This window comes from Pteronotus mesoamericanus, unplaced genomic scaffold (genome assembly GCF_021234165.1).
Source record: "Pteronotus mesoamericanus isolate MK-2021 breed Mesoamerican mustached bat unplaced genomic scaffold, CSHL_Meso_final contig_269, whole genome shotgun sequence".
In the NCBI taxonomy this organism is placed as follows: domain Eukaryota; kingdom Metazoa; phylum Chordata; class Mammalia; order Chiroptera; family Mormoopidae; genus Pteronotus; species Pteronotus mesoamericanus.
The window spans coordinates 3,488,604-3,506,233 of record NW_026555114.1 but is presented as its reverse complement, the minus strand read 5'-3'; the positions used below and the strand labels follow the sequence as shown (position 1 = coordinate 3,506,233).

Here is a 17,630-nt window from a genome sequence, read left to right as displayed (position 1 = left end):
GGGGGCAGAACATGGGGCAGGACGGCAATCGCTCTATTACAAGCGATGCCGACAGTGCAGTGCTGGTGAGATAAGCCACTGAGTCATAAATCCACATGCAGAAGCAGAGGAATCTGTCTGTTGAGCTCGTCATTTCCGTGTCTGCTGCCGCCGTAGCACCTCCATGCGCACAGACAGATGTTGAGTGGAGCAGGGACGTGCCCCCCACAGAGTTCAGCATCTGCTGAGCACCCACGTTTGTGGAGAACTGGAGTGGGTGCTGGGGGCACCGTCTTTCATTTTTGTTTTTAAGGGAATCCTCTTGGCCGGGTCAGAGCTCAGAATCTATGGGGGGAGCAAGGGCTTGGTTTAGAAGCGAGTGACCGGAGGTTCGTCCATGTGGGATCTGGTTAGTAAATGTCTTTAGGACCTTGTGGAAGGACACAGCAAAGAGCTGGAGGATCCCGGTTGTCTGAGAGCCCAGCCCAGGTGCCACCATGAACTGGGGGCTCCCATGAAGGGGAGGAGATACAGAGAAAGCAAAGGAATGGCCGCTGAGAGATGGACTTAGACTGGAGGGCTTCCTGGAAGGGGGTAGGGATGGTTCAGAAAGACCTCAGCGGACATGACAGACAGCACTGGTACGGTGAGACTAGGTGGTGAAGCCCCAGGAGGAGGAAGAGCACGGTCAGAGGCAGGGCTGGCAGAAACGAACCGTCTGTGCGGGGCTACGAAGGAGGGAGGATGGAGACCGAGGCCCAGGGGAGGATGGAGAGGTTTGGGGAGTATCGGGTTCCTTCACCTCTACAGTGGGACAGGGGGGCTCCGTGGGGTCAGGGGTGCAGGCCCTGGTGCGGAGGCAGCTCAGTAAACAGGGGCATGCCTGGCTGAGAAAGGCTGGGCGGAGCGGAGGGAAGGGCAGAAGGAGGGGGAAGAGAGGCTCAGGCCAAGCCCGGGGGCAGGCCTCCCAGCCAGGCCTGCGAGGCCAGGGAGGAGCCACGGAGGCTGTCTGACCTGCATCCACGCCCACTGCAGACCCAGTGGCCTCTGGGTGCCCACCTGCTCCTCTGGGAGTCAGTCCTTCAGCCCTGGCCTCGAGCTGGTGGGTGCCACACACCTGTCCCCCTCTGCCCCCGTTAGTGCTTACAGGACAGGGGAGGGTGAGTGTGTGTATGTGTAAGAAAGACAGTGACAGACAGACCGGAGGACAGTTAAGACCACAAGGCAATGGGCGCTGTTGTTTCTGAACCTGGTGGGGGTGCTCCGCCCTGGGGATGGTGGGAGGGTGTGGGATAAGGGGGGAGCTCCTTCTCGCAGACATGCCTCCGCAGCCCCCACGCCAGGGGTCTGTGTGGGGCCTGGTTAGTAAATGTCTCTGTGGAGGGAGCGGGTGATGGGCCCCCTCCTTTCCCCTCTCTGGGGCTCTTGGGTGAGGAAGGTTCCAGGCAGCAGGTGAGGGAGGGGGAGGAGGCTCCTGTAAGAAATGGAGAGAGGATGGCGGTTCTAGGAAATGCCATCTCTGGCTTCAGAACCAGGGACTCTCATTCTCTTGTGTGCTAGGAAGAAAGTTTAAAGCGCCCATGAACAAAAAAGACACGTAGGCCTTTTTCTTGCTACCACCTCTCTTTCCCACACCCCGCCTCTTTCTCTCCCACCTGCCCTCCTCTTCCTCTCAGAACTTTCTGTCCTGATCTCTCTCTCTCTCTCTCTCTCTGCCAGCTTTAGCCAGTGGTTTCCTTCTCTGCATCACCTTTATTTCTCCATGTTTCTGCCTCTCGCTCACTGTCTGTCTGTCCACATGCCCACATCTCATAGGACATGATCGTCCACACCGAGCAGGCCCATGGGCACCCAGCTGGGCCTTTGCCTCTGACCCGAGGGTCAGGGCTCCCAGTGCTGGGGGCCTGGCCCTGTGATGACCGAGCTTTATACAGCTCAGGGCTTTCCCTCCGCCCCCCTCTGGGGCAGCCAAACCCCTTCTGAGCCTGGCTTCCTCTCCAGCCCGCACAGCCCAGCCCTGCATCCCCAAGCCTCCCCCCTTCTCCCCACCTAGCTCTGTCCCTGCAGTGGTGTGAGGAGGCTGCTGTTCCTCTAGGAACAGCTGGTACTTCTGGAAACCACCCCTGCCAAGGAGGCTGGAGAAACCTGAATGAAGAGATGGGGGAGGGAGAGCATCCCTGCTGTAAATGGGGAAGAAAATCCCTGCATCCATCCCTCACCCTAGCCTGTCACCCTGGGCAGGCTGCCTCCCAGCTCTTTGGCTCCATGTACCTGCCAGGGATACTGAGCAATACCTTGTCCCAACCCTCCCAAAGGCTCCAACCTCTAGGTGCTTAAAGGTTCAACAGTGCCCCCCTGTGCCTCACCACAGGTGGACTCCAAATGATAGTCAGTCTGTCAGCCTAGAACAGCCCCACCCCCTCATCCTGCAGCCTGGGAAGCAGATGGACCAGTCTGGCCAGTTCTGTCCCAGGCTCTGACCTACGTGCCCTGGCTCATAGCCAGATTGGCAGGAGGTTGGGGGTGATTGACAGGCGGAGAGGGGCGGGTGCGCATCCTATAAACTTCACCTCTAAGCACCTCGCTGAGGCTGCTCCCTGAGGCCCAGCAGGGCAAGGGGTGGGATCATAAAATTGCCCGTGTTTATAGGGTGGAAAGAGTGCCCACAAACATCCCAGAAATAGTTCCATGTCTGCCGGGGGACAGTCACCAAAGAAAGCGTTTGGCTAAAGCATTTGAGTTGGGTGTTCTATGTGCAGGGAACCATCTCCTAGAACTGCTTCTCAACATGCCCACGTCACAGGAAAGGAGGTGCGTGGCCACACCCGCCTGTCTTCTTCCCTCTCTTCCTCCCCTCCTGCTTTCCGGCCTCTCACTCTGGTTGAAGCAGACGCCAAGCAGAACTGAAAGCAAACTCTGTTTGCTCTGAAATGAAATGGTTGATAATCTGTCCCTGAACAGACTCCAGCTAGTTGTTTTCAAAATAATTGTTTGCATCAGTGAGTTAATCATCTTGTATTATCTTCCCTACATGTCTTTATTTTTATTGTCACACATTCTCACATGTCAGAGATTTTCATGAAGGGCCAATTGCAGGCACGTCAGTTCTTTGACTTTTGAGCTCAGCTGACAGCAGATGGCCCCATCCTTTCTCCCCAGGGAATGTCAAAAAGACCTGGGGCAGAAGACTCTACACTCCCAAGCACTCCTTCTTCCACCGCCTATCCCCTCACCATGCCCTCTTTGGATGGTTTTCCTTGGATTGATAAAATTTGGGAAGATTTATTAAATGACCACTATAACTAATATTTAGCAAGTAGTTACACTCTGCCATTGTGCTTAGTTTCACACCTGACATCTCATGAAGTCATTCTGACTATTCCATAAAGTAGGTCCTGTTACCACCCCCCACCCTTGCAGACGGAGAAACCCAAGCCCAGAGGGATAACCTAATTTGCCCAGAGCTTCATAGCAGAGTCGGGACGTAAGCCCACATCTGCACCACCTGATGTTTCCATCCACACAGGGAGATGCTGACTGCCACAGCGAGTGGAGCGAGGGGCGGTTGGTCGAGAGAACAAGTTCAAAGATGAACATTTAAAAAAGACTTGATTCTGTTACTTCCAAGGGACTCTCCTGATAGGGGTCCCCAAGGATGTAAGTATACAGGAGTCAAATGTCACTAACAAATTCATTCTTTGAATATAACGCTGTAGCTAAAATCATAGCGTGGCCTTGGCTCCAAAACAGACTCACTCTTCCTTTTGTTGGTACCGTGAGGGGTTAGGGCAGAGGCAGAGATGGGAGAGATCACCTACTCACCTGCCTTTTCACTGAGGAGGAAACAAGAAAGGCCCCCGCAGCCAAGGGGCTGGAGTTTTACCAGCCAAGGCTCCGCCCTCAGGGGATTCTCCAATCACCGGGTGCTGCACTGGCTCGTTTTTTCTTTTCTTTTCTTTCTTTTTTTTCCCTTTCTTCCTTCCTTCCCCTCTCTCCCTCCCTCCCTCCCTCCCTCCCTTCCTTTTTAAAAAAATAACCCTAGTGGGCTTAAGGGGTGGTTCTAGTCTTTCCTGCATCAGAGCTGGCATTTCTCCTTAGTGGGGTTTTGGCATCTCCCAGCCTTCCCTGTTCCTCATGGAATCCACTTCTTGTGGGAACAGCAGTGAGTCCTCTCTGACAGTCTAACGGATACTAAACTAGAGGAAGCAACAATAACACCATCCATCTGGTCAGCAAACATTTGTGAAATGCCTGCTACCTGCCCTGGTTTTAGGCGCAATGCTGTGAAGGGTGAAAGAGGTGAAAACGCTGCGTATTGACCATCCAGGAGCTGCCAGTCGCTTTTCCTGCACTGTCTCACTTCCTCTGAAGAGCAGCTGCCTTGTGACTTTTTCTGAAAGCAAACTCTGTGCCAGGCACTGTTTCTGGCATTTTCCTATGTACTAACTCATTTCATTCTTATCTCAACCTTATGAGTTAGGCATTGCCCCCATTTCACAGCTGGGGGCACCAAGGGTACTTAGCCCAGAGAGGGTACTTAGGTCCAAGGGCCAAGTCCCAAGGTTCTGAAGCTGGGAAGGGACAGAGCTGGGGAATGAACCTGCCGCGCCGCACTCTTCCCATGCAGGGCCATGGCCCTAAGGAATGTCTGGAAGCACACCTTTCACAGAAACGGAAAGGTAATAGGGAATCTAGTCTAATATCCTACCAGCTGTGCCTTGGAGAGGGAGGGAAACCTACCTGAAGTCACAGCCCCTTAGAGGCACAGCTGGAACCAGTCAGGTTTGCCATCTCCCAGGCTGATGGTCTTCCCCTCCCAATAGCTGCTGCAATGATCAGCCCTGTGCCTAGCCCCTTCCTTCTAGGCCACCCCGTGCCTGGGGCTCAGGCCCAATGACTTGGCAAGATTCATGGGCATCTGGGGTGCTGCCAAGGGGCACCTTGAACCCTCCAAACTCCTTCTTCTGTGCAGCCAAACCCTGCTGGCTGCTGATGCTCTGCAAGGAGCCAAATGTTAGAGAGAGTAATAGATTTTCTACTTGCGCTCAACCTCACTGGCCCTGGTCCATGTCCTGCTTTTCCATAAGTCTATACCTTCCTTGAGACCTGGACTGGCCCGAGCCATGCCCTTCCCGGTGCTGGCCATGTCGAACTGCGACAGCTGGGCCGGGCCGTCAGCCCCGTTCCCTACTTTGTTTGGTCGTGGCCAGGCCAGTTGTTCCCACCCCCCATGGCAGCCCATGGCCCCACCCTGGGCTCACCCACTTGCCCTCGGTGTCCCTCCTGTCAATGCTCCCCTCAAAATCCCAGCTTGTCAAAGAAACCATTTGGAAATGACCCACCTCTGCCCCAATAGAGGAGTGCAAAGCGCATGCATTGACAGGGAATACGCAGAGGTTAACAATCTCCCTTGAAAAGCTCAGGAATAACATGGGACAGACTTGGGCTGTGACAGAGTAAGTGAGCGGGTGTGCCCAACGGCCACGGCTGCGCCCAACCCTGCACTTGAAAAAGGACCTGCACGGGTTATTTTTTAAAATGGTAACCTAGCTGTGTTAGGAGAGTGAGGTTGTAATAATGTTCTCCTCTGGTTTTCAAACTTTGTATAATGCAGCTAGATTGCTTTTATAATAATAACAGCAATAAAACCAGGTCCCTCCTCGACTCTACTTTAATTATTCACCCTTCACACTCTCCAGAAGCCACATTTTTCTGAGCTACACTGGGGTCTTCCTTTGAGGAGCTGCGGCTGGTGGGTAGGTGACTCAGAGGTGCTCCGGAGCCCCTTCCCTGGGGGTAGAGACAAGAGTTCACCTGTCTCCTCCTTCACATCCACACACACACACACCAGTCCGCATTCACACACACAGCCACCCTCTCATGCGCGGGCACGCATACACACACACACACACACTCACACACACACTTCGCTCACGCACACTCATGCCCACACCCACTTTTCCCATGCGCTCAGGTGCTCTCACCTGGCACTCTGCCCCAGTTCTCAGCAACCAGTGCGGTGCTGGTCCCACAAAAAGGGCCACAGAGTGGGTTTTTTTCCCCCAACACTTGTTGACTTGGTGGGGACAGAGCTGGGTTTTGGATTAACCCCCCTAGATTCATACTTTCACACTGCCAGAACTACCTGAGCTCTCATCTGGCAGAGCTTAAGTAACTCATAATATTTTCTGATAAAAGCTAATCAAACAAAAACTTAGAGCCCAGTGTCTGGGTTTGAATTCTGGCTCCATCACTCACTGGCTGTGTGATCTTGACCAAGTTACTTAGCCTTTCTGCGCATCAAGAATAATTCCTACTTCCCAGGGCTGTTGTGAGGGTTAAATGACTTAATCTTTGCAGTGGCAGGCAAAACAATGACCAGCAGGTTGTACATGATACATACATAAAAGAAAAAAGTGATTCCTAAATTGGAACCAGCATTAGCTGCCCATTCCTGTGCTGACTCTCACTCATTTGGTCCTGAGCATGTACTGAGTTCACTACAGCCACCTCACCATCTAGTGGGACAAACACAGGCAACAACAGAAGAGAATATTTTTTTTCTTTTAGGAGTACGTGATAATTCTAAGCAGAGACTTGCACACAATTCTAAGAAAGGCCAAAGAAAGAACATCTACCTACTACCAAGTAAACTTAAAAAGGAATAAAAATAACAACAACAAGAAACTCTACAGTTCAATCCTTTGAATCCATTTAAAACTTCAAATTCAAATTCGGTCTAACTGATGTGGGAATTTAGACCAAGCTCGGTGCACACGAGCCTTTTGGAAAATATTCCCATTCAATGCTATCTCTTCAACCTTCCTGGATGTTTTTCTTCCTAACCCCCTCTTCCAGCCTCTTTGATCAGCCAGGAAATAATCTGAGTTCACCCCCTGTCCTCAGTTCATGGGTCGTAAAAGGGATATAGGTTCCATCGAACCAACACTCAGGCATTTTTTTTTTTTTTAAACGTATAAATACCTGGGAGAAGGAGGCAGAGGATGGAGAAGCCCCGGTAACTCATAGCCTCCCAGCTGATGAACTGGCGGCAGCTGAATTTTAAAATCTTGGTGGTTTCACTCAAACCACTTTGTGAGTTTTTGGTATACATACAATTGGTTTTAACAACCAACGGAAAAATGAAATTAAGTCAGTCCCCTCCTCCCCGCTTCAATCCTCGTGAATGTAATCGCTTTTTAATGCACCGAACGCAGTCAAGCTGGCTCAGGCGGTGGACCCTGCGGAGTCCGGATCCTTCGGCGCTCGCCGTGCGGAGCTTCCCCGCGGCGGCGCGGAGGCCCACCCGCCTGGCCCTCCCGCTGCAGCCTACGTGCCCACACCCTGCGTTCGGACCCACTTTGGACAGCGCCGGGCAAGGGGAAGGGGCGGCTATCACTAGCCGCGGTCCCGACTGCTGACCCTGGCCCTTCCCCGGGGAACACCGCCTGCTGGCAGCGCCCTCCCGCCCCCGAACTTCAGCCGGCAGAGGCTGGACGTGCGGTCCGGCGACTTTCCTAAACTCCCAGCGCCGGGATCCGTCGCCAGACCCGGGGTAGGAGCGACTCGGCGCGAGCCGCGGCGCCGCGCCGGGACCCGGAGTAAAAAGGCTCGGAGAGCGGGCCCTGCGCTCCCGCCGCGGGCGGGCGGCGGCGCAGGCACCGTACCCACCACCGAATGCACTGTCTCCTCCTGGAGACTGCGATATTGATCAAAGGCTCGGAAGCGCGGGGGACAGTTATTTCCCCTGACTTGTAGCTTTCCGCGGAGGGGAAGGGGCAAGAAGGCGCTCGCAGAAACAGGGCGGGGGCGTGCGGAGTGGGGGAGCTGATGGGAGGCGTTTGGGTGGAGAGCCCATCCCCAGGGCCTCCAGTCCCGGGGCTGGGGTCAGCCTGGGAGGCTAGGAGGTGGAACCAAGCTTGGACTCCCCGAGCCGAAAGCGATTCTCCGCGCAGAGCTGGGTACCCGGGTGGGCGGACCCCCTCCTCCGACAGCGTCCCGGCAGCTTCGCCGCCACGATTTCTTTTTTCACCTGGGTTCTCCACCCCCCCCCCCGCGCTCCCACCCACCCAATGCCGGCTCCAAAGGTCCAGGAGCAGGATTTGGGCTGCCCTTCAAACCCCATCCTCGCCCGAACCTGTGCTCAGCTCTGCCCAGGGATCCCCCCATCACAGCCCCAGCCCACCCACGTCCCGGGCCGGCCCGGGGCTGTGGGCGCACGCGCTCGAGGGCTGACCGGCGCGCTCGTACCTTGACTATCTGGAGCTGCGGGCGCCGTCCCATGCTCGGGCTCTCTCGATCACCGTCCTGAAAGCCTGGGTCCCGCGGACATCCCAGAGGAGCGGGCGGCGGGTGCGGGCTCGAGCAGGCGGGGTGAGCGGCCGCACTCCTCTGTCGCTGCCCGGCCCGGCGGGCTCTCGCTCTCCCCTCCCTAGGGAAGCCGGGCCGCCGTCTCCTGACTCAGCCCGGCCCGCAACCACCTCTCGCCCGCGGGGAGTCCGCCTTGCCTCAGCCGCCTACCCCTCGGTCCGCGTCGCGCTCGCCTCGGCTCCCCGCCCCCTCGCCGCGGCGTCCCCTCCCCTCTGGAGCTCTCCCCTCCCTTCCACTTCAGCCCCTCCTCTCCGCTTCGCCCCTCCGTCCCCTCCTCCACCCCGCCTCCTGTCCCCTCCCCTCCCGTCCCCTCCCCTGGGCCCGCTCCCCGCGCCCTCGCCGCGCTGACCCCCTTTCCCTGCGCCCGGGTTTGCGGCAGTCGGCGGGACGCGCTGGCGGCGGTGGCGGCCGCCGCAGTCTTAGGGAGAAGCCGAGGATGGGGGGGCGGGGGACAGGAGAGGAGGCAGCCTTCCACCTCCCGCCCTGCTGGCGGTCGGGGCCTGGGGAGTCCAAGGAGTCTGAGGGAGACTCGAGGGACTCTGGTGAATCTAAGAGAGCGAAGCTATTGGAGGCCCCGACTGAGCAAAGCCGCCGCGGAAGCCGGGTGAAAAAAAATGGGAACTGCGTTTGGGCAGTTCCCGCCCTGCAGCGGGCCAGGACCAGGTCCTCGCCCGCCCCCGCTTCGGCAGGGGCAGGGGCTTTGGGCCCGACCCTTTGGCACTGACATGCTAGGTGCTTGCAAAGACGTGAAAGCTCTATGTGGTGAACCCTTCTCATTTATTCATTCATTTTAATTGATTTGTTTTTGCTCGTTTATCCATTCATTCATTCTACAAACTAAGTGCCTGCCCAGGGGCTGAACCTGGCAACCCCAAGAGATGGGGAGACGGCGGTGCTCTGCAGGACTCGCTGGCATGTGAACCCAACGGAGGGGAAAGCGGGCGCGCATTGCATTACAGCGGGGCGGGGGCGGGAAGCAGCTAGGAATCCAGCGGGCAGAGCGGGGAGGAGGCCACAGCGCCCCCTTTCGGCCTAGCCCTCAGGGTAGGGTCGGCCGCCCCGCCAGACCTCCGGGTTTTCATCCGCTGGGCACCCTAGCTCCTAGTGTACCCCCAACTCTAGAAAGCAGCTCCTGCCTCTTCCATCCCCTTAAGCTTTCCCCTCCAGCGCTTCCAGTCAGGCAGAACTGACTTCTGTCTTTTTTCTTCCCGAAGCACCACTCTGAACCTAACTGCCCTGGATTCTGTGCCCCGCCGTGCCCACCTCTCTCTTCCCTTCCATCCACTTTTCAGCACATTGGACAAGAGCTAGTGCGTTCATGGGTCTAACTGATTCTTCATTTGGGGAGGGAGTTATATTGTAAGAGGTCGTTTGATCCAATATGCAAATTACTCAAGGAAACTGAGGCCCAGAGATGGATGGTCCAAAGTCACATACCTGGTAAGCTTAGCCCTCAGTCCTCTGAATCCCAGCTCAAAGTGCCTCTACGGGTGGGCCTGATGAGGTTTGGGGCTCTGAAGTGGAGAGGGACATTGCTTTGGAAGCCATCTGGTCACACTGGCTTAGCCATACAGGGTGGCACTTTCTAGATGAAGCACTCAGTCTGGCATCTTGCAAAACTCCCATTTGGTTAGTGCTCCAGAGCTGGTTTATTGAGCTTGGCACTGACTTACCCCAACCAATCCCAGAAGAGATGGGTGCACCAACCAGATTGCCATTTTATTGTTCTCAACAAAATTGGCAGGGTGTTCTAGTGTAGTGCAGGCTCTGTGTCAGACAGCCTGAGTCTGAGCCTTGGCTCTTCTGCTTACGAGCTGTGTGAAACCGGGGAATTATTTAACAGTGCCTCAGTTTTCTCATCGATAAAATGGAGTTAGGAATACCTACCTCATAGTTAGGTTTAAGTGAATTATTACTTTTAAATGGCTTAGAATGATGCCTGGTCTATAACAAGGGCTTAAAGAAGGTTAGCTATAATCACTGTCACTATCATCATCCCTGAGGGGACCAGGTGCTCAGATAGATGGGCAGCATGGTCCCTCTCTCTAGGCAATTCTTTGTGGAAACCAGAATTCTTGATGAGAAGGTCCTAGCAGCAGAAGATTGTGGAATCAGAGGAGAGAAAGCTGGCGGGTCCTCAGGGAGGTCTGCCCAGATCCTGCAGCGGCATCGCTCCCCAGCCTTGCCCCGAGGCCTTGGAGCTGACTCTCCAGGGACCAGACAGCTCCAGGTTTCCAGATTCCGTGTTTCTCTCTGCTAAATAAACACCATCGAATTTTGCCTTTCTGAGCCCTGATCTTCCCCTTGACTTGATCTTTAAATATGCTAATGCGATCGATCAGGCAGTAATCAAGTCTTGCTCTTCCTCATTTTTAGGCCTGGGATTTGGACCTTCTCTTTCTAAAGGGACAGCTACAGATGGCACATTTCATCTCCCTCTTCCCCCCCGAGCAGAGAGGAGGAAGGCTACTGTATCACCTCATGACCTACTTATTTGTGGTTTTGGCCTTGACTGCCTCCGGGGGTTATGAGAGCCTCGTGTTTAACACCTCTTCTGTAAAAGGGTTCCATACTGTCTTTCGTTTGTCCTGAAACTGCCTCTTTCCACTTTCAGATCCCGGCTCTCATCCGCTCAGATGCTACCACCAGGGCCTTCCATGCTCAGCTGCCTCAACCTTCGTACACCCCAGTCCCAGCCTCTCCGGACTGATGCCTCAGGGTGGTCTCCTTAGGCAGCGTCTCCACCCGCTCCGCCGGCCAGCCTTCTGCTCCATTGCAACATTCTCTTCCAAGCCCAGTCCTTCCCAAACTCTCTTCCAACGCCTCTCTGGCCTTCTCCTCTTCCTGTCTAGGCCCAGACCACCGTCGGCTTTCATTCATTTAGCCTGTCACACGTGGAAGAAAGGGAAAACATGAGGAATCCCAACAGGAGTCAAAGACAATTCTGTGTCTTTCCAGATGTGATAACAAGTAGTGAGGGGCAGGACCGGCAAGAGCAAGGGAGGGCTGAGGCTGCAGGACCGCGTTGGCTTTAACCTTGAGCAGCCCAGTGAGGTCCGTGGTCTGGAACCACACTTAGGTTACTTGTGCCAAAGAACTGGTTCTTGATTTTTAAATTTCTAATCTGTTGCAAAATAATACAACTGCAAATTACAGTGAGAATGAGTTGTTAGAAAAATGAAATAAAAAATAAAGACATACAAAGTAAAAGTTCAATTTTTAAAACTATTAGATCCAATGGACGTCAAACACTCTGTCAAAGTGCTTCAGAATTTCACTCTCAGTAAATGCTCATTCAGAGTAAATGCTCATTCTCAGTTTCTGCACTTACCTTGTCATGAACTTGCAGCAAGTAGTTTGCAGACAGATCACGCTTGGAACAGCACTGGTCTAGAATGTTTCTGAAGTCTGAGGTCAGGAAAATGGCCTCATTGGGGACGCAATTTATAAAACCACATGAACGTCAGGGGAGGTAATGTTAATTACTCCATTCACCTGTGCCTTCATTCAACAAACATTTAATGAGCAGCAACTATATGCCAGTCACTGTTGGATGCTAAGGTTAATAAAGAATAATGTAACAGGACACTAGCCCTCAATATGTTCACAGATGGAAGGGGAGACAGTCACTCTGATGAATAATTAAAATCCAGTAACATTAGGTCAATGATAGGCTGTGGGCATGGAGGCAGGAATATTCGTTCTCCCCGGGCTCAGCAGCAAAGATTCTAGCTTGTGCTGCGGTCTGGAGGCAGCTGGCACCCAATAAATAAGTTTGCTTGTGTAAAGTGCTTAGCACGGTGCCTGGCATTTCCATGGTGTTTGCTGTTTTTATTATTGAATCTTATATCTTATCATCATCATCATCATCATCCATTTAGATCTGCCAAGCACTGTACTTAACTTTGGCTTGGGGTTGTGGGATTATATAGGTAGCTCAGCTGGAGGGAGAAGGCAAACTGATCTTAATCTCCCTCCTTTGTCAGAGGGAAGACCTTCCAGAGGAGGAAGGCTGGGAGGTGGGTATTGAAGGAAGTGGGTGTAAACAGGTGGAAAAAGAGGGAGACCTTCAAGGCGAGGGGGTCTCTTAGAGACCCGCAGCCAGAGGAATAGGTATGGTGCAGGGGAGGAGGCTGGTCTGAGGGGGACGAGGGATGGAGGTGCAGTGAGTAGGTAAGGCTTGGCAGAGTTGGGGGCAGACAATGCGGAGCTGATGATCTCCTTGAATAAGGGGCTTGCAATTTTCATCCCTCATTTAGAACAGGTAATAACCATATGAATTAGGATTTGTATGATAGTTGGTAACATGCAAAGCTCTTTCACGAACATTTTCTCATTTAATCCTTACAACAACTCTGTGAAGGCCGTATTAATAACCTTACTTCACAGATGAGAAAGCTAAGCTCAGAGGTTGTCCCTTGCCCAAGGTCACATGGATGGCTTTGCAAAGGAAGGATTCCAACCTGATGTCCCCAGCTCCTGCGCCAGGTATTTTCCAGTGTACCATGGAGAGGTGACCTGAGCGTAGATTCCCCTGGGAACTGGGGTACCATTTTGGAGGCCCCGACTCCAGGAAAATGGTGTTCTCGGACCAGTCTTTCCTTTTTGCTTTTTCCAGTGGATGGACAAAGAGGGGAGCAGAGACAGGGCACAGAACAGAGTTTGGTAGTGAGAGCAGGCAGGGGTGGGCCACTGAGCTGCAGACAGATCCTCAGGTGACCTACTGGCTTCTCCTTCTGTTCTCAAGTCTGAGTCTGTACCAATAGAGGGCAAGTGTGCTTTCTCTGGGCACAATTACCATATTTTTGCATTTATTAAGTGTGGCTGAGAGGGACATTGAAGGTGTTTGTTTTTAAGAAAACTTGAAAGGTACCCTGAAGTAAGAAAGGTTGACATCCTGGAAGTGACAACAGATCAGAGGTGCCAGCCAGAAATGCAGAGTGAAAAGCAAAGGCACATACTCATGTATCGTTGCAGAGAAATAGCATCCCTCTACCCTAGACCACTGCTTCTCAACCTGGAGTGCTTGTGCCCCCCATGGAACATTTAGCAATGTCTAGAGACACTTTTAGTTGCAACAACAAGGAGGCGGTGGAGTGCTACTGGAATTTAGTAGGTAGAGGTTAGGGATGATACTAAACATCCCAGAATGCGCAGGTCAGCCTCCGCGGCAGAGTTATCTGGTTCATCATGCCCATAGTGCCGAGGTTAAGGCACCTGACCTAGGCTGTGGGTGGTACCACGGACAGCAGAAGCCAGGGCTCCCCGTGGGGCTATGAGACAAACCTAGACATTCTATTCTGTCTGAAAATCACAGAAAGGCAAGGGTTCCCCACTCTACATGTCCGGAGCTCCATCATTTCCAAAAGTGGAGGCCACAGGGAAGGCACTGGGGTAACATCAATGGTAGGGGTGTCCTGCTTAAGGTCACCCTGCTGGTCTTGAGGACTCTGGGGTCTTCTCCGCATGCTCCTCACCACCCACCCCCAGCTGGCACTCAGCCCGCCCCCTCCACCTTTCTTATAGGTATAGTTTGTCCCTTTTCTGCTGCTTTAATAGATAAGGTGCTATTGATTCCATTTTCCAGGTCAGTACATTGAAGTCTAGAAGTTAAATATACAACGTACTTGTCTGTTTCTCGAAAGAGCTGCGAGCTCCTCCTGGAAGGCAGAGACTACTGTCCATTCATCTCAGTGGTCCTAGCCTCTGGCAAAGTCCTATGTCTTAAAAGATGCCAAATGAGATGTTTGCAGTTCATGGTCAATTTTACCAGTGGGTTAGACCCCAGGCTCCTGCCTCCAGGGCAGTGCACTCTGTAGGCACCCACATTCTTCTGGATTCTTCTGACCAGTGAAGCACTTCCTACTTAGGTTTGGCCTCACCCAGCGCTGGATGGTCCCCCCACCCCAAAATAAGCAGTTACAGCTTCGTGGTAGGAAACCACAACACTGAGCCTCAGCCCAGCCTTTTCGCTTCTTCCCTCCTCTCCCTTCTGGCCTTCAAAAATGCACAGGGCAGAATTCCAGGTTCCTGGGAATGTCTTCTCGACCAGTGTATACTGGCTGCCCGGAGCTTCACTGGCCACTTACAATTCAGATCAAGACAAAGAGAGACTGAGAGATGTATCAACAAGTGGCAATACGTGGACCTCATTTGGACCCTGATTCTAACAAATTGTTAAAAAACAACAAATACCCTCTCCCCAAAACTTGTAAATAAACAATTGGAAATATGAATTCTGATTAGATATTTTAAAGTGTAATAATGGCATTGTGTTTATGTATTTAAAACAAGTCCTTACTTTTTAGAGACGTAAACTGAAATATTTACAGATGAAATGACATAATGTTTGGAATTTGCTGGAGCAGCAGTCTGAAAGGCACCAGACATTTGAGGAGGAACTGAATTGTGCATCTGGGAGAGTGCTCGGGGGGCAGCTTTCAACCAGACAGAAGTGCTGGCAGAGGCCATTGTTTCTTTGATGAGCTCTCCTCCCATACAGCTGGTTGGCAGGTGCCATATCTGAGACTCCATCCACCTGGTTCACACTGCTGCTGATTTCCTGAGGCCCTGTCCCACCGAACTTTAAGGCCCACCCAAGCCGTTTCCAGTGGTTCATGCTTTTGATTTTCCTAAAATCTCTAAAAAAATCAACAGCTGGCCTCAATGTGTCCCGTACCTCTTGCTCATTGGCCCCAGGCCTGGCACTAGTACCAACCAGCCTTGCTTTGCAGCTCAGCCTCATCACTGCACTGCCAAGCCCAGCACGAGTAGCAGCCATCTGCAGATCACTCTGTAGCTCATGCTGAGTGGCCCTGGGAAGAACACAGGTGGCGGCTGACTGTTGTCTGCCCCTCCCAGGAGGCCCTGGAGCCAGCACACCTAGTGGACAGCTTCAGACCAGTGTTGAAGGATCACCATCCTACCACCTCCACAAGCAACACACTCAAGGGGCAGAATCAGCAGGTGCCAGAATCCCTCTGAAGTCCTGTTTTGTGGAGTGGGCCCCCTGCGCAGCTGATCCTCCATGATGGTCGGAGGTTGGTGGTTAGCGGTCACAGCCACTCCTTGTAGCTGATAGCCCTAGGGATAAGTCCCTCCCATGGATGGTCCACAGCAATCAAGGTTCAACTACAAGAGGAGGGTGTACTCAGCACATGGAAGGGGACATGGCTGCACCTTGAGTGCCCACGTTGGGTAAACAAGAAGGTTATGCCACTGGACCCTAAAGAGCACCTAGTACATTAGGCCATTTTAATATCTAATCACTGGAGTGTACACCTGAAACTAATATAATAATGTATGTCAACTGTAATTAAAAAATAAAAATGGTTTAAAAATGGAAAAAGAAAAGATTGGCCATGACTTGTTAATTGAAACTGGGTGGTAGGTACATTGGGGTTTATGGTAACATTTTGTCTGTTTTTGTACATTAAAAAAATTCACAGTGTATTAATGCTGCCTGGGACCATTTAGGGAGCACATACGCCAGGGTTTCATTTTATGTGAAACCCCAAGATTCAAAAGATATGCATCAAGGGACAGGAGTTAGAGGTGGGGGCGAGGGAGGTAGTGATGAGGAGACTGAGGAGGGAGCTCTGACGCTGTACTTTTGTTTGAACCAGTTTTATATATTGAAGTTCTAAAGGAGATCTCATTTTGGGAAAAGGATTCTGTCCAGAAGAGGAGGCAATTTTTCCACGAGCTGTTGAGTTTGGGGCAGAGCTGGACCACCTGTGCCACACCACAATGCCTTCCCCAGGTCTGGCCGAGGCCCTGCAGCCCCTGCCAGACTCGCTGGACCTGAGGCCTACGCCTGCTGAGCCACAGCTGGGTTGGGGGCTGGGCCGTGCCATCCCTGCCCTGAGGAACCTGTGGGCCTGCTGCCTCTCTTGGGTCACTCGATGCCTGATTTCCAAAGCCAGGCCTGGGGCTCGGAGCCAGCCTCCGCTTTGCCCGCTGCCATCTGGCCAGGCCCCAGTGGCTCAGCTGGGTGGGGGCCAGCTCCTCCGGGCGCGCCCGAGCCGTAGAAGTGCTGACCAGGGCCTGGCCCGCTGGTCGCGGCAGCAGCTCATTCCAGAAGAGGAAGGCCTCACGCTTGCTCCTTCCTAAGTCCCTCCTGCATGACAGGACCAGCCTGAGGCTGGCCACATGGTTCCATCCCCATGTGACTGGGGCAAGGGGGTGATAAAGGCAGAAATTATTGGGTCCCACCTGCAGGCCCGGTGGGAGAGAAGCACAGAGGGCTCATGAGTCATGGGGCAGAGGAGGGGAGAGAGAGAGGTAACTACCTGAGAGGCAGGCAACTACCTGAGAGGCAGGCGGGGGATCCATTCGCAGGAAATAGAGCCGGTAAGACTTGTGAGGGCACAAAGGAGAGTGGGCATGACAGTAATGAAGGGGGTCATTATGGCTGTGTAGGCAACCTCCCATTTGCCCCTCCACATCTGTTCCTGCTGTGTGTCCCAGAACTGGCCTGTGTAATTGCACCAATGGACTTCCTCACCCTCCCACTTCCTGATGGGTTCAGCCAATAGGAAGCCCAGCTGTAGATCAGCCGAAGGCGCGGAACAGAGTAGGGGAACTTATCCCACCAGCTCTCTCCCGGTGGGGTGGCCATGGACTGGCTATGTCCCTGATGTTCATGGCCGTCTCTCTCCACTGACTGTCCTTCAGGGTTCTGGTAACTTCCTTCTCCCTTGTCCCTTTGGATCTAAGGATAGTTAATTCTCACTGGCCTCAGAATATTGCATGGCACCTTGTAGTTTCCTCAATCTGTATAAACCCTTATAAACAGTCCCTTTAGTAAATCCTTGTCAAATTATTAAATGCAAGTGGGCCATTTGTTTCCAGTTAAGACCTTGGTTGATGCAGGCTACTCAGAGCTGAGTTTGCCAATGTGAGTACACAATGAATCTTTTCTTGCATATAACCCCAGTGAACTGGAGAGATGGTGAGGCCTCTCCCCAGGGTACCTGGCTGGACGAACAGGACAAGGGATGAAGGCAGGATGTAGGGCAACCTGAAACAAATGAGCAGAGACCTGGGGGTCTCCCCAAAATTCATTAGAAAGATAAGATTACAGGACAGGGACGAGCAGGAGGCAGGCGGCTCTCAGACAAAGCAGGAATGCCAGGCTCTGCCCGTGCTTTTCCAGCTGGGCACTGCACCACCCCAGGGGTGCCCTGGGGGCCTGGACCTGTGGCTGCTAAACTCCAGGATGGGCCCCACTGGCTGGACAAGCATCTCCTACCAATTATCTTCCCTGTCTTGCTCTGGGT

At 53.1% G+C, this 17,630-nt stretch overlaps 1 protein-coding gene across 1 annotated transcript in view; it reads right to left on the bottom strand.

Annotated features, from left to right (window-relative positions):
• Positions 1 to 8,320, bottom strand: part of CRHR1 (corticotropin releasing hormone receptor 1) — a 44,162-nt gene extending 35,842 nt beyond the window's left edge. The window contains exon 1 of the mRNA XM_054574818.1: positions 8,230 to 8,320. Within this exon, the coding sequence (XP_054430793.1) occupies positions 8,230 to 8,262 (33 nt within the window). The 5' untranslated portion in view covers positions 8,263 to 8,320. The remainder of the gene's footprint in view (positions 1 to 8,229) is intronic.
• Positions 8,321 to 17,630: the final 9,310 nt, after the last annotated feature.